Source organism: Pongo pygmaeus, chromosome 14 (genome assembly GCF_028885625.2).
Source record: "Pongo pygmaeus isolate AG05252 chromosome 14, NHGRI_mPonPyg2-v2.0_pri, whole genome shotgun sequence".
Taxonomy (NCBI): Eukaryota; Metazoa; Chordata; class Mammalia; order Primates; family Hominidae; genus Pongo; species Pongo pygmaeus.
In genome coordinates, this window is record NC_072387.2 from 53,803,215 (window position 1) to 53,819,944 (window position 16,730).

A 16,730-nucleotide genomic window follows, 5' to 3' on the forward strand; every position below is an offset into this window, starting at 1 on the left:
TTCTTAATTCCTAACCAGTGGATGGACTTTAGGGGATCCATTAACTTCCTGAAAATATGCAAAAATGTATGGATTTTTCTGGGGAACATATCGTCCATAGTTCGTATCAGATTCTCATAGAAGCCACTGATCTCGAAACTTTTTTAATAATAGTTTTATTATTTAGAGACTAAGTTGCCTCAATAAGCATAAGATTGAAGCCAGAGTTGTATGCTATTCCTATCCCTAAATATTCCTATCCCTAAATATTCATATACCCCATAGTGTAAAAGATGGTAAAAATTCAGCAAATATCTCATGAATTTATTTGAAAAAAGAAAATCCTCAGTCTCCAAGAGCCACCATGTTTTCTTCAGATGGATTTTGGCAGGCCTCTCACGTCATTTATACTGAGGTTGGGGGAAAGAGCCAGTGCCAAGAAAGTGTGGAATGCCTTCCTCAGGCTGGGGGTAGGCCAGAGGTAGTTACCTCCACCTAGAAGAGAGGGCAGGAAGTGGTCAGCATGGATTCCAGTCCATTGACTGGGAAAGAAAATTGCCAAAGTCTAGCTCTCCCCCAAGTAGGCAACTATCCCCCTTTAAAAGGATTCCAGGACATAAGTGAATCTGTACTAATGGTCATCAGTACCCAAGAGACTTGAGGAATCTATTCTAGCATGAAGATCAATGGTCCAGGAAAGGGGGTGTTCTGGTATAATAGAAAGAATCTGGATTTGGAGTATGAGATCTCAGTTCAAGTCCCAGCTCTACCATTTAGCCAAATAGTCCTAGACAGGGTACTTAAATACATTTAATACATTACTTATATATTTAATATTTAGTTCACTTAACATATATAATAATATAAAATTTACCAATATGTGCAAATTATAACTTATTTTGGGGGGTGGGGGGTTTTGTTTGTTTGTTTTTGAGATGGAGTTTTGCTCTTGTTGCCCAGGCTGGAGTGCAATGGCACAATCTCTGCTCACTGCAACCTCTACCTCCCAGGTTCAAGTGATTCTCCTGCATCAGCCTCCTGAGTAGCTGGGATTATAGGCACCCACCACGACACCTGGCTAATTTTTGGATTTTTAGTAGAGACGAGGTTTCACCATGTTGGCCAGGCTGGTCTTGAACTCCTGACCTCAGGTGATCTACATGCCTCAGCCTCCCAAAGTGCTGAGATTACACATGAGCTACCGTTCCTGGCCAAAACCTTCATTTCTATAAGCAAAATTATTGGCTAGAGAAACTTTGCTTAGGGCCCGTCTTTTTCTCTTGTTTGCCAGTATGTGACTTACATAAGCAACTAGAAAGAGTGAAAGTTACTCATCAAGGAGGCCAAGCTTTGGTAACTGATATAAAGTCAGGGACATAGTATCCATTCAAAGATATATTATCTTAGTCTGTTTTTTGTTACTTACAACAGAATACCTGAAGCTGGGCAATTTTTAAAGCAAAATAATCTGTTTCTTAAAATTTTGGAGGCTGAGAAGTCCAGGATCAAAGGGCCACGTCTGGTGAGAGGCTTTTTGCATCACTTAGTGAGGAGGCTGAGCGTGCTAGCTCAGGTCTCTCTTCCTCTTCCTCTTTTTATAAAGCCACCAATTTCACTCCCATGATAACCCATTAATCTATGAATGGGCAGAACCCCCATGACCTAGTCAACCTCTCAAAGGCCCAATTCTTACTACTGCCACATTGAGAATTAAGTTTAACATGAGTGTTAGAAGGGACAGATATACAAACCATAGCAGGTATTTTTATATGGTTTAACTTCTGGATTTTTTCCCCCTCAAAAACAGAAGATTACAGGAGGCCTATTATTTCTCCCTGATACTCTGATTTTTAACCTTGAATGAGTTATGTCTAGCTTTTTTCATATTTTATCTGTCAGATAGAAGCATATATAGCATTTTCTTTGAAGATACAAACCATTAAAAACTTTATCTAATTGCTCCCTTGGAAACACCAAACTGCCAATACCACTCTGAGCTTCAACACTCCGTTTTCTGTCTAACAGCATTCATTTACCAGTGTTCCTCTACAGCATACTTGTATTAAAAAGTGTCATTGAAAACTAGCCCTGATTGGCCGGGCGCGGTGGCTCACGCCTGTAATCCCAGCACTTTGGGAGGCCGAGGCGGGCAGATCACGAGGTCAGGAGATCGAGACCATCCTGGCTAACACGGTAAACCCCATCTCTACTAAAAATATAAAAAATTAGCCAGGTGTGGTGGCCAGCCCCTGTAGTCCCAGCTACTCGGAAGGCTGAGGCAGGAGAATGGTGTGAACCCGGGAGGCGGAGGTTGCAGTGAGCAGAGATTGCGCCACTGCACTCCAGCCTGAGCGACAGAGTAAGACTCCATCTCAAAAAAAGAAAGAAAACTATCGCTGATTATAACTGGACCTCTTAATTTCCTTTTGCACCACCTACCCAATTTCAGGTCAGGATTCAGAGAAGTTTATTTTTATTTTATTTTATTTTATTTTATTTTTGAGACAGTCTTGCTCTGTCACCCAGGCTAGAGTGCAGTGGTGCAATCTCGGATCACTGCAACCTCTGCCTCCTAGTTCAAGCGATTCTTCTGCCTCAGCCTTCTGAGTAGCTGGGATTACAGGCACCCACCACCACACCCATCTAAGCTCTGTCCTCAGACTTGAGTGCAGTGGCACGATCTCAGCTCACTGCAACCTCCGCCTCCCGGGTTCAAGAAATTCTCCTGCCTCAGCCCTCCGAGTAGCTGGGACTACAGGCATGCACCACCATGCCTGGCTAATATTTGTATTTTTAGTAGAGATGGGAGTTTTGCCATGTTCGCCAGGCTGGTCTCAAACTCCTGACCTCAGGTGATCTGCCCATCAGGCAGGCTGCTTTCTAATTTCTATATTATTAAGAATCATCATCATTAATCCTAAGCCAGGTATGTAGAGGGTAGAATTTAAGCTTTATCTTAGTTCAGTTTCTACTCCAAAAGGAAAAATAGGTATTTTTAATGTTTGAAGCTTATTTCCAAATTTACTGCTGCTTAATAACTGCTGTTTTTATTATAATGCTTTGCACTGACATATATTCACTTGGTTCCTTTTTTCATCTTTTCTTTTTTCCTATAGCTGGAAATTTTTATTTTTAAATTTTTATATTTTTATATTTTAAATATAAATTTTTTATATTTAAAAAAAGACAATTTCCCAACAGAGCATATTAATGACAGCCCTCTTTAATACTTCTCTTTTAATAAATAATTATTTGTTAACTTATGAAATAGAGCCTTAATTAAAAGTTTTAGAATATGAAATATGATGTAAAATAAACTACTAACTATGTTGACTATAAGTGGGTGAAATTTAAACACATTTATAAAATTTTGATACTTTCTTTTTGAATAGTGATTCTAATAGAAGGACCAGTGATCTACTACCAACTTTATTATGGAACAGTAACATTTTCCCTTTTAACTTCTTATATGGTTTTGTTTTGGCTTTTTTAAAATAAAAAACAAAAACAAAAACAAAAAAAGCTGTGTCTGGACAGGTGAGGTGGTTCATGTGAATAATCCCAGCACTTTGAGAGGCCGAGGAGAGAGGATTGCTTGAGCTCAGGAGTTCAAGACCAGCCTGGACAACATGGTGAAACCCCAACTCTACAAAAAAATACAAAAATTAGCTGGGAGTGGTGGTGCACACCTGTAGTCCCAGCTACTCCAGAGGCTGAGGTTGGGAGAATTGCTTGAACCCGGGAAGCGGAGGTTGCAGTAAGCCAAGATTGTGTCACTCTACTCCAGCATGGGTGACAGAGCGAGACCCTGTCTCAAATAAATAATAAAGAGATAAGGTCTCGCTCTGCCACCCAGGCTGGAGTGCTCATAGCTCCATAGCTCATAGCATGATCATAGCTCACTGTCACTTCAACCTTTGGGCCCAAGCAGTTCTCCCACCTCAGCCTCTTGAGTAGTTAGGACTACAGGCATGCCCCACCACACCTGGCTAATTTTTTTTTTTTTTTTTTTTTTTGAGACGGAGTCTCGCTCTGTCGCCCAGGCTGGAGTGCGGTGGCACAATCTCGGCTCACTGCAACCTCCACCTCCCGAGTTCAAGCAATTCTCTGCCTCAGCCTCCCGAGTACCTGGAATTATAGGCGCCCGCCACCACGCCTGTCTAATTTTCATTTTTTTTTAGTAGAGACGGGGTTTCACCATCTTGGCCAGGCTGGTCCTGAACTCCTGACCTCGTGATCCACCCGCCTCTGCCTCCCAAAGTGCTGGGATTACAGGTGTGAGCCACCGTGCCCAGTCCACACCTGGCTAATTTTTTAAAATTTTTTTTGTGGAGACAGGATCTTACTATGTTGCTTGCTGTGGTCTTGAACTCCTGGCCTCAAGCAGTCCTCCTGCCTCAGCCTCCAGAAGTGCTGAGATTGCAAGCATGAGCCACAGCATTTGGCCCTTGTTTGTTTTTTACCTCATCCTGAATGAGGTGAAATTTGGGGTGAATTTAGTAATATAAACAAATGAGTCAGAATTTTATGTAAGGTATTACATGGATAAGAGCAATATCTGAGATAGGTACCCAGTAAACAAAATTTGGTATTTATTTATATAGAATTTACATTGAAATTTTAATTAAGCAATAGGCCACAAAAATTATATTTTCTGAAAAATGCCCTTACCAATAAAATCTCCATACCATCCTTCCAGTCCCACTTGATTTTAAAGAGCGGTAAAATTTTTTTTTTTTTTTTTTTTTAAGACGGAGTCTTGTTCTGTGGCCCAGGCTGGAGTGCAATGGTGCAATCTCGGCTCACTGCAACCTCTGCCTCCCAGGTTCAAGCGATTCTCCTGCCTCAGCCTCCTGAGTAGCTGGGATTACAGGCGCCCGCCACCATGCCCAGCTAAAATTTTTAAGCTTATTAACTGTCTGCTGCTGGTTTCTTCATTTAGTTCCTGAACACGCTAGAAAGACTTGGTTTTAGGCTTGCCATCTCTATGGAAATAATTTCCCTCAGGAAAGAAAGAATTTTCTTTGTGTTGGGCTCTGCATTTAAGAAAACATTATTCTGTGGTGTTGGATTGGTGTTCGAAGCCTCCCATTTCTCTGAGCAGGTGGATTCAGATACCAGAGGATAAACCAACTGGCAGAGGACCTTGTAGTGCCAGCACTGGCCTTCTTCACTTCTGTATTGCAGCATTACAGAACCATTTCTTCTTTTTCAAATGTCCCAAGACAGCTAATTCAATTATAGATTAACATACAGAGCCAGCCACTGTTTATTGGATATATTACATTACCTAGATAATTGGATAATAAAAATAGTCATCTTAATTTGTTGTTATAAGCTGAAGCAGCCTCCCTTTTTCCTCTCAATTTAAAACCGTTTATTTTTAGTACAAATTATACTTTTTTTTTTTTTTTTTTTTTTTTGAGATGGAGTCTCGCTCTGTCACCCAGGCTGGAGTGCAGTGACGCAATCTCGGCTTACTGCAACCTCCGCCTCCCAGGTTCAGGCGATTCTCCTGCCTCAGCCTCCTGAGTCGTTGGGATTACAGGCACATGCCACCACACCTAGCTAATTTTTTTGTATTTTTAGTAGAGACCGGGTTTCACTGTATTAGCCAGGATTATCTTGATCTCCTGACCTCATGATCCGCCCACCTTGACCACCTAAAGTGCTGGGATTACAGGCACGAGCCACTGCGCCCGACCAAATTATACTTTCTTAAAAGTGTATAGTTCAGGCCAGATGTGTTGGCTCGTACCTATAATCCCCAGCACTTTGGGAAGCTAAAGCAGGCAGATCACTTGAGTCAAGGAGTTCGAGACCAGCCCTGGGCAACATGGCAAAATCCCGTCTCCACAAAAAACACAAAAATTAGCCAGGCATGGTGGCGTGTGCCTGTAGTCCCCAGCTACTTGGGAGGCAGAGGTTGCAGTGAGCCCAGATCGTGCCACTGTACCCCAGCCTGAATGACAGAGGGAGACCCTGTCTCAAAAAAAAAAAAAAGGTATAGTTCAGTGGACTTTAGTATATTCATAAGAGTTGTGCAACCAACACCATAATCAATTTTCGAACATTTCCATCGCCCTAAAAAGAAACTTCATACCCATTACTAGTCACTCCTGTCTTTTCCCCATTTCCTTTCTCTCCCCCACAGGGAACCACTAATGTTACTTTCTGTCTCTGTAGATTTTCTGTGGATATTAATATATATGGATATGTGATTTCTTACACCTGGCTTCTTTAACTTAGACATAATATTTTTATGTTTTATCCATGTTGTGGCACATATCAGTACAGCCGTCCTCAGTATGAGAGATTGGCTCCAGGACCTTCTGCAAATAGCAAAATCCAAGTATGATCAAGTTCTGCATATAAAATGGTGTATTTTTTTTTTATTATTATACTTTAAGTTCTAGGGTACATGTGCACAATGTGCAGGTTTGTTACATATGTATACATGTGCCATGTTGTTGTGCTGCACCCATTAACTCATCATTTACATTAGGTATATCTCCTAATGCTATCCCTCCCCCCTCCCTCCACCCCACGACAGGCCCCAATGTGTGTTGTTCCCCTTCCTGTGTCCAAGGGTTCTCATTGTTCAATTCCCACCTATGAGTGAGAACATGCGGTGTTTGGTTTTCTGTCCTTGAGATAGTTTGCTCAGAATGATGGTTTCCAGCTGCATCCATGTCCCTACAAAGGACACGAACTCATCCTTTTTTATGGCCGCAGAGTATTCCATGGTGTATATGTGTCACATTTTCTTAATCCAGTCTATCATTGATGGACATTTGGGTTGGTTCCAAGTCTTTGCTATTGTGAATAGTGCTGCAGTAAACATACGTGTGCATGTGTCTTTATAACAGCATGATTTATAATCCTTTGGGTATATACCCAGTAATGGGATCACTGGGTCAAATGGTATTTCTAGTTCTAGATCCTTGAGGAATCGTCACACTGTCTTCCACAATGGTTGAACTACTTTACACTCGCACCAACAGTGTAAAAGTGTTCCTATTTCTCCACATCCTCTCCAGCATCTTTTTTAATACATAACCTACATGCATCCTCCAGTATACTTTAAATCTTTAGATTATTTATAATATATAATACAACGTAAATGCTATGTAAATAATTGTTATACTATATTGCTTAGGGAATAGTGACCCAAAAAAGTTTGTATATGTTCAGTACAAATGCATTAAGAAAAGAATCAGAAGATTTTTGATCTGCCATTAGTTGAATCCATGGACGTGTGATGCAAGAATATGGAAGGCTGACTGTACTTCATTTCTTTTTATTTGCAAATATATATCATAGTGTGTATATACCATATTTTGTTTATACATTGGTACATTTGGGTTGGACATTTGCGTTGTTTCTACTTTGGGGCTATTATGAATAAGGCTGCTATGAACATTTGCCTACAAATTTTCATATGAATATATGTTTTCATATCTCTTGGGAGTGGAATTGCTTGGTCACATGGTAACTTTGTTTAGCCTTCTGAGGAACTGGTAGACTTTTTTTTTTTTTTTTTTTTTTGAGATGGAGTCTCGCTCTTATCGCCCATCCTGGGGTGCAATGGCATGATCTCGGCTCACTGCAACCTCTGCCTCCCGAGTTCAAGTGGTTCTCCTGCCTCAGCTTCCCAAGTAGCTGGGATTACAGGTGCCTGACACCACGCCTGGCCAATTTTTTGTATTTTTTTTAATAGAGAAGGGATTTCGCCATGTTGGCCGGGCTGGTCTCCAGCTCCTGACCTCAGGTGATCCACCCGCCTCGGCCTCCCAAAGTGCTGAGATTACAGGCAAGAGCCACCGCGCCCGGCCTAATACAGTTTAGAAGCATGTCTTTAAACAAAGTTAAAAGGTTTAGCCTAAAGAAAGTAAATTTTGTTTACCTGAAATATTCAAACATGTGAAGCATTTGTCAGTGCCGGACAGAGGAGATGTTACTAAAGTAAAATAATTTACCACCACACAAATATTAACGCAATAATTGCTTTTTCAAGATTTGGATTAAGCAGTAAAGTAGGGCTGGGGGAAGGTGGAGTAGGGTTTGCACCCTGAGCATTTCATCACCCATCTGTGTGCTGCTTAGAGTTTTTGCAGGGAGGAGTGGAGACCCTGAGTAGAAGATAGGAGGCGGGATCTAGTGGGGAAGAGAAGTGAAACCAGGAGAAAAGAAGAAAAATGCAGAAATGGTCTGTGTTTCAGAGAAGTCTCCTAGCATCACCTTCCCTCTAAATGAGTGAAAATGTCTGTTGCATTTTCTGTATTAGGCCATTCTTGCATTGCTATAACAAAATACCCAAGACTGGGTAATTTATGAAGAAAAGAGATTTAATTGGCTCGTGGTTCTGCAGGCTGTATGGGAAGTATGATGCTGGCATCTGCTCAGCTTCTGGGGAGGCCACAGGAAACTCACAGTCATGGTGGAAGCATGTCACATGGCAAAAGCAGGAGTGAGAGAGTGAGGCAGGACATGCTACACATTTTTAAACAACCAGATGGCGGGAGAACTCACTCACTATGGCGAGGACAGTACCCAGAGGGATGGTGCTAATTCATGAGAGTTCCATCCCCATGATCCAATCACCTCTCACCAGGCCTCACCTCCAACACTGGGGGTTATATTTCAATGTGTTATTTTGATGAGGACACACATCCAAACTATATCACGTTTGATCACAGTTTCTTCCTAATGTGTAGTTTATATTTTAACAGAAGAATTTTTTGCCTTGAAGTCACTAACATCTTCATCAGTAAGTTTTCATTCTGTTGATATCTCTTAAAGGAGTTGCAGTCGTTCACACAAAAATCATGTAAAGATGAAATGATACTTTGAAATTATCACAGAATCGATAATGCCCTTCTTGTGGTTGGATCACTTTATAAAAAGCATATAATGCATTTCCCCTTGTCGGCTGCATTAATCGGTGCCATCATCAGTGTAAGTTTGCATATTGCATATTCAGTCTCACCATTTTGGGAAGATTTTGTGACTAGAAGACTAACAGGGTCATATTGTTAACTTACTTAAAGCATTAAGTTAACTTACTTAAAGCAATAAGTCATCTCCCTGTCAAAGGTGTATGTTTTTAATGAACATCTACAAATTTAGATATAATTGATTTATTATTATGCTTATCACTGAAATGCCTGATAAGATGAAATGCAGATTAAGTCCTCCATTTGTTTGACAGAGCAGGAGAAGAAAAGATGATATGAGAAATGGTAGGGGGTGGAGGGACGGAAGGAAGGAGCAGAAGACTAAAATAATAGGCTACTGTGCCTTACGACTCTATATAGGTTTGTCTCAGTCTTGGGGGCCAATTAGGAAGTTGATCCACGGACTTTTGGCTTTTTGCCCACCACAGTTTTAACTTGACCCACAAATGCAAACAAACATCCTAATCACTTCACCTCTTTGGTCAAGTATGTGCCTTGCTATTTCCTTCCAAGAAAGCTGTGATATTCTATCCCTTATTTCTTTGCATTCAGACTTGCCGTAAATTCTCTCCCACACATCCTTTTGATGAAGAATTCTGGACCTGAGCCAGTTTATTCAGATCTTGTGCTGCAGCTCGGCACATAGTCTGTAATAAGACATATCCCCAATCCTATGTGACATAAAAACGATCTACTCAGTTGTAGAATCCTCTGTTTCAAATACAGGTGGTTAGACAAAAGATTTAATTGGAAAGTCACTCAGTGTTTAGAGTAAGTAAGAGGAGAACTCCTTTCTCTAGATCTCTACACAGAATTGCTGTTCAAATCGAATGATCAAATATCTATCCTCAAAGAACCTAACATCTCTATGCGGGCTGTGTTAGGTGCCCCTTCTCAGTGGTCTCATAATACCCTGTACACATGCCTCTGTTATATTTTCTGATTACCTGCCAATTTGCCTTTTTCTTTTTCTTTTTTCTTTTTTTTTTTTTTTTGAGATGGAATCTTGCTCTGTTGCCCATGCTGGAGTACAGTGGTGCGATCTCAGCTCACCACAACCTCCGCCTCCTGGGTTTAAGTGATTATCCTGCCTCAGCCTCCTGAATAGCTGGGACTACAGGGGCCTGCCACCACACCCAGCTAATTTTTGTAATTTTAGTAGAGACGAGGTTTCTCCATGTTGGCCGGCTGGTCTTGAATTCCTGACCTCAGGTGATCCACCTGCCTCAGCCTCCCAAAGTGTTGGGATTACAGGCGTGAGCCATCATGCCCGGCCTAATATACCTTTTTCTTTGCCCCCATCCTCTGCACTAATCTTAAACTGTGAACTCTGAGAAGAAGACTGAGTGTCTATCATTCCACCTGGCACATTGTAGGTGCTGGAATAAATGTTTGAGTGAATATATGAATGTTAAAAAGAGAAATAAGATTACCAAGTAATTTTCAATCCTGGTAGAACCTTTAAAACCTCTTCTTCAGTTGGCTTTGTCACCAACAATATTTTAGCACTAAAATGCAGATTTTAGTAATAAATGATATTCAAATTCATGTAGTACAGTTTAGTCAGTAAACTTTTGTTTCTCAAACTAGATCACTGCTTGAGTTCTAAAAATGAACTAGAATTTGAATGGTCTATTTTTATGGACCTTCTTAGCAATATCCCCCCCCACCACCCAGCAGTCCTCTTAGCTGCCTTGTTAGTCTTAAGCACACCTTATTCACTTTGCATAAGTATACTGAATCTCTGTGATGTGCACGCAGGCACTGTAACAGGAGCATGTGGCCGGGCGCGGTGGCTCATGCCTGTAATCCTAGCACTTTGGGAGGCCGAGGCGGGTGGATCACGAGGCCAGGAGTTCAAGACCAGCCTGGCCAACATGGAGAAATTCCATCTCTCCTAAAAATACAAAATTAGCCTGGCGTGGTGGCACATGCCTGTAATCCCAGCTACTCAGGAGGCTGAGGCAGGAGAATCACTTGAACCCAGTAGGCGAAGGTTGCGGTGAGCCAAGATCACGCCATTGCACTCCAGCCTGGGCAACAAGAGTGAAACTCTGTCCCTGCCCGCCCCCCCCCCCCCCCCGCCGCCAAAAGGAGCATGTGATTTAAGAGGAGAGCAAGGCATATAAATAAAGGATTATAATATAATAAGAGCTACCATCGAAGATTGTGCAGTGTGAAATGTAAATCTAAGGTAAGGCTGTTAGAGAAAGTTTCTCTGAGAAAGTAACATTTGAGCCTAGTCTTAAAGAATGAGCGGTCCAGATTTGAGGAAGGGAGATAAACGTTACAAGGAAGGGAAACAACATATGGGAAAAACTCAGAAGCACGCAGATGTAGAAATGGGAAGTATGTGTAAGGGGGAGTGTTGGAAGATGAGGCTAAAGGGAGAAGGCAGACCTGAGTGGATGCCTACAAAGGCGTTTGGAATTTAATGTGTAGCCCAAACAGGGAAGTCATTAGAATATTTTAGACAGAGGAAGGACATGTGCTCTTTCTGTTCTCTGTCCATGTCTTCCCTTTAGAGATTTTCCCTTTAGAGACCTTGTTTTTCCCTATCGTCACTACTACTTTCTCTGCTAATGTTTTGTACCTACTTCCCTGCCAAGCTAATTTATTTGATTAGAGTAAAATGGTCTTAGGTTGCAGTTTAGAACATCCTAAAAATCAGGAAGTTTGTGTCCCCTACCCCCTGATCACAGTACGTTGTGACCCTGATTGCATTTTGTTGCTTGAGAAATTGACATGGTCATCTCATTCCATTCTTATTGTTACAAGGAAAAAAGAATGACACCTTCGTTTATAAAAAGAATTTCGTATGTTCTACTAGATTGCCAAAATGAGGGTGGACATGAAAACAACTGAATTTGTACACTTCAGACTTTATTTTTTTTGTTTAACCCTTTTTAGGCTTTTCATTTTCTGGGCCTAGATTATAAATGGGCACACTAGACTTGAAGTCAGGAGAGCTTCTTTTCTATGGAGCTACTAAAATGCTCCTGGCAATTGTTCTTTTCGTTTTTGACCCATTGCAGTGCATCCACAATTGTATGGTTGTTTGTGCAACATCTTCTTAGCCAGTCTCATAATAAACCATTCTTTGGAATTTTACAAAGATGTCATTCTTGGCACCTAAACAGAGAATCATTTGTGCCTAGCCAATCATTTTCCATTTATGAATCCTGTTCAATTAGAAAGTAGTTTATGAACAGTGTCCTGTTTTTTAAATGTAATTTGAAATAGCAGGTGGCAGACTTGCATTTTATATTACCTGGATATCTCAAGCCTTTATGCTTACTCATTCACACGGGTCTGCTAGTGAAGCCAACTGTATAAGGTGTGGGAGGCAGGCAAGCCTCGGGGGAACCCAGGGCTCATTTGGTTCATTGCTGCCATCTGCTGGGGTTTGGCTGCTGGAATGGGAATTTCCGGCTGCCCATGAGAGAGCTAAGCCATCCTGAAGGAACCTCTGTATAGTTCCAGTACTAATTAGCTATTATGTTTCTAGGTAACAATCTACCCCTAACTAAAAGGACTTCATGAACTCTAGAGCATTATATCAGTCAGTGTAAAGTGGCATTAGATTATGTTGGTAACACGTACTCTCCAGCAATGATGAGGCTCAGACAACGAAGCAACACACTAAGGACTCAAAGATCCTAGAGTATCAGAACTGGAAGAACCTTAAGCCAGATGTGGTGGAACTTTAGCATATAATTACATGAGTCGCCTAGGCACTTGTTAAAATGCAGATTCCTGGGCCTAGCCCAAGAGACTTTGATTCAGTAGGCCCAAGCTGTGTCTTATTTAACAAGCTCCCCACAGGGTTCTGATGCAGGTAGTCTAGCACCATGCTAGAGAAAAGCACTACCTTAAATATACAGACAAGAGCTTCTCAGCCATTTTTCTTATTAATGCCTCATTTCAATCAGTAAGAAAAATTACATCTTCCATCAATGGGAAGAGTCATCATCATACCGTAACTAGTTATTTGAAGCACACGCACACAAGTTATTGTTGGATTGCTTTGTTCTGCAACAACAACAAAGAGTCGCTTTTAAATAATTATCTTGGCTGGGCACGGTGGCTCAGGCCTGTAATCCCAGCACTTTGGGAGGCCCAAGTGGGTGGATCACCTGAGGACAGGAGTTCGAGACCAGCCTGGCCAACATGGTGAAACCCCATCTCTACTAAAAATACAAAAAATTAGCTGGGCGTGGTGGCATGCGCCTGTAATCCCAGCTACTTGGGAGGAGGCAGGAGAATCACTTGAACCTGGGAGGCAAAGGTTGCAGAGAGCCGAGATCATGCCACTGCACTCCAGCTTGGGCAACAAGAGCAAAACTCCATCTCAAAATAATAATGATAATAATTATTATTATCTTTCCTTTCTTCTCCAAGAAGGAAATTCTGTAATTTATATTGGTCAGCTTATTGTGGAATGCTTTTTGGCCTTCAGCATTGGCAAGCAAAGGTGGAGTTTCATATTACACTTAACATAGCCATCATTTCCATGACCATAGTAATCATTTAGTAAATGTTTATTGAATTTTTAGGGACCTAAAACACCATAATATGACTCTTTTCTTTGGAGAAGCCAAACACAAGGCTGCATCCCTGATAGTTTTAGGGGATGTCTTCTTATCACTTTTTTTTTTTTTTTTGAGACAGAGTTTCACTGTTGTTGCCCAGGCTACAGTGCAATGGCACAGTCTCAGCTCACTGCAACCTCTGCCTCCTGGGTTCAAGTGATTCTCCTGCCTCAGCCTCCCTAGTAGCTGGGATTACAGGTCCCCACCACCATGCCCGGCTAATTTTTGTATTTTTAGTAGAGACAGGGTTTCACCATGTTGGCCAGGCTGGTCTCAAACTCCTGACCTTAGGTGATCTGCCCACTTCAGCCTCCCAAAGTGTTGAGATTACAGGCGTGAGCCACCAAGCCCGGCGTTATTATCACTTCTTACTCCCTTATCTGTGTTGGCAAGCTTGGCTAAAGTACAAATAGTAGTAAATACAAATAACAACTCTCCTTCTCACATAGGAAAAAATAAGTGGGTGGCCTAATAACAAATTTGAGAACTCACCTTAGAACTGAGAATTCTGAATACCTGTCATATGCTTGCTTGATAGAATATTCTCAAAAATGTTACTCATTTTTTATGTATGCTATTGCTCCTGAAACTACTGGTTTCAATCTGTGAACTGAGTCCATGAGGCCACTGAACTCAAGGGCAGATTACCTTTGGTGTACCGTGTCACATTGAGTGAGGACCAGTAATTTTTTCATGTATTTCATCTAGTGTTTTTTGTGGTTTTTTTGTTTGTTTGTTTTAGCTTTTAAGTTGTTGGCATTCAGGGCTTTCAACCCCTTTAATGCACATGATCATACATTTAGTGCAGTTACCATGTCGCACATGTAGAATCAAAAGGCAGTTTATTGAACCTCCTTATAGAGAAATCTTGCTGAGCTTTTAGGATCATAATTTTTATGGCTTGCATATGTGCTTTGGCATATCATCTTATTTTAAGTTTTGTTCCCTGCCTTTATAATCTCATTTGTTAGGGGTTTTGTTTTTGTTTTAGGTGTACCTGAAGGAAATCTTAAAAGAAATTGGTGTTCAGAATGTAAAAGGGATCCACAAAAACACATGGGAGCTGAAGCCAGAGTACAGACACTATCAAGGAGAAGAAAAGAGTGACTAAGAAGACTCCTAGCCAGGATGCTAGTGAAACAACTAGCGGCGATGCTATGCAAAAGGCGCTGATACTGGAAGGCTTGAACACTGTATGTTAATAGGGGTTAAGTGACAGTACTTTCATTTCTCTCGGCAAATTTTTTAAACCTGTAATTCTTGTAAAGTTTCTTAACTGTTTTTTTGAGGAGAAAGAACAAATTTATTTATAGACTTAACTTGTATTAAACCAGATTATTCACAATAGGAATAGGGGTTGGAGGATTAAGAGGGTTTTTCTTAAATATTAGCTTTTAATGTGTACAATTAGGAAATGTTTTTTAAATGAGGACTCTCTACCCTTGCCGTATCTAAGGAGCTGAGGTAATACAGATCCAAGAAGAATTGTATAGCAAGAAAAAAAGTCTACTACAGAAACTCTTAAAAGGAATAAAAAAACCCAAAGTTCCTTATTTTGAAATTGTCAAAGAACAAAGCAGTGTTTTTCATTTAAACAGGTGATGATGTTTCATGTTCATACTCAACATTAATAAAAGGAGAGAGTTTGTAGTGAAATGGCAGTGTTCATCATTAGCTTATTTTACCGTAGTGATGCTGAGATGAGAAATATGCAGAATCATGGTCAATTGATGTTTCTTTTATTTGCTTTTAAGATAATTAGAAATTAAATATCTTTCCAAAATTTCAAGATATGCCTCCCCCAGTCAGATTATAAGCTTCTCAAAACTGGCTTGCCCCCAGAATTTTACTGCTTACCCAGCAGACATGTATTGACCATCACATGGCAAATGATATCAGCAAATCAAAAGAGGGGCGTAGGGGTCCAGCCGAGACAGAAAAGGTTAGTTTCAATTCCTGGGGCATTAAAATGTTGCTTTTCTCTTTCTCTTTAGTTAATTTTTAAATGAAAACAATACACGTAAATGTTAGTTTTTTCTAGCAGAACACAATATTATATATTAAGCAATCCAAAATCATACTATCAAGACCATCAAACAAAACAAAGAAGCTTAAGTGAACTAAGCACAGGGAAAAGTTGTTTTTTCACTCCTTCATTTTGTCATCTGCTTCTAGATGCTGCAACCAAGAGGTAGCAAATGCCCAAGTTGCCATAGTGTTTGCAGGAAAAAAAAGAGAAAAAATAATAAAAATAAGGAAGGAGCAATGCCAAAAATTGAAGAAAATGTTATATAATTAAAGCAAGAAGATATCTATCCATTGAGAAAAACAATTTTTATATTATTTGCTTTTAGCAGCAAAGCATTAGAATTCTGAGATTGTTACAGCACTAAGATTTTTATTCTTGTGTACACACTGAAAAATAAAATTCTGAGTAAAGAGGGTGTTCCCATTCCCCACCCCACCTCAGATTTTCTTATGTACAGGCACCAAATGTGGTATGCCCATCATCTTCTAGTTCCTGATGACTGGAAGCTCCGTGTCAGGAAGCCCCTGGATAATGGTCTGATAAATCTATATAGAACTGAGAATTCTGGATACCTGCCATGTGCTTGGTTCATAGCATGTATCTTCCCCAAAACCTTGTTTTTTTATATATTTGGTACTGCCCTGAAACAGACTGTGTCTCCTCTGCTGATGTCTTTTGTTTTGGGGACAGTGCCTGCCATATTGAACGAAGTGGCTGTGCCACAGGAGTTCCCAGGGCAGAGCTGTGTCTTATTTGAAGCTGTGCTTTGGTGTTTTTGTAAACTGGTTTTTTCTGCTTCTTTTAGTTGCCTGTTACCTCAGCACACCTGATTGTGTGAGCTTGAGTCTCTTAAACACTTATCTCTTCAGTAGGATACATAATTTAGGTGCTAGACTGATGCCATTTCTGATTACGTTTTTGTTTGTTTGTTTGTGTTTGAGACAAAGTCTTGCTCTCTGTTGCCCAGGCTGGAGTGCGGTGGTGGTGTGATCTTGGCTCACTGCCACCTCCGTCTCCCAGGTTCAAGCGATTCTTCTGCCTCAGCCTCCCAAGCAGCTGGGATTACAGGCACATGCCACCATGCCCGGCTAATGTTCCCATATTTAGTAGAGACAGGGTTTCACCATGTTGGCCAGGCTGGTCTTGAACTCCTGACCTCAAGTGATCTGCCCA

At 40.8% G+C, this 16,730-nt stretch overlaps 1 protein-coding gene across 3 annotated transcripts in view; it reads left to right on the forward strand.

Annotated features, from left to right (window-relative positions):
* GTF2F2 (general transcription factor IIF subunit 2) overlaps positions 1 to 15,184 on the forward strand; it is a 239,318-nt gene extending 224,134 nt beyond the window's left edge. For all 3 annotated transcript variants that reach the window (XM_054446661.1, XM_054446658.1, XM_054446660.1), the window contains one exon: positions 14,520 to 15,184. In XM_054446661.1, coding sequence (XP_054302636.1) covers positions 14,520 to 14,639 — 120 coding nt within the window. In that variant the 3' untranslated portion in view covers positions 14,640 to 15,184. The remainder of the gene's footprint in view (positions 1 to 14,519) is intronic.
* Positions 15,185 to 16,730: the final 1,546 nt, after the last annotated feature.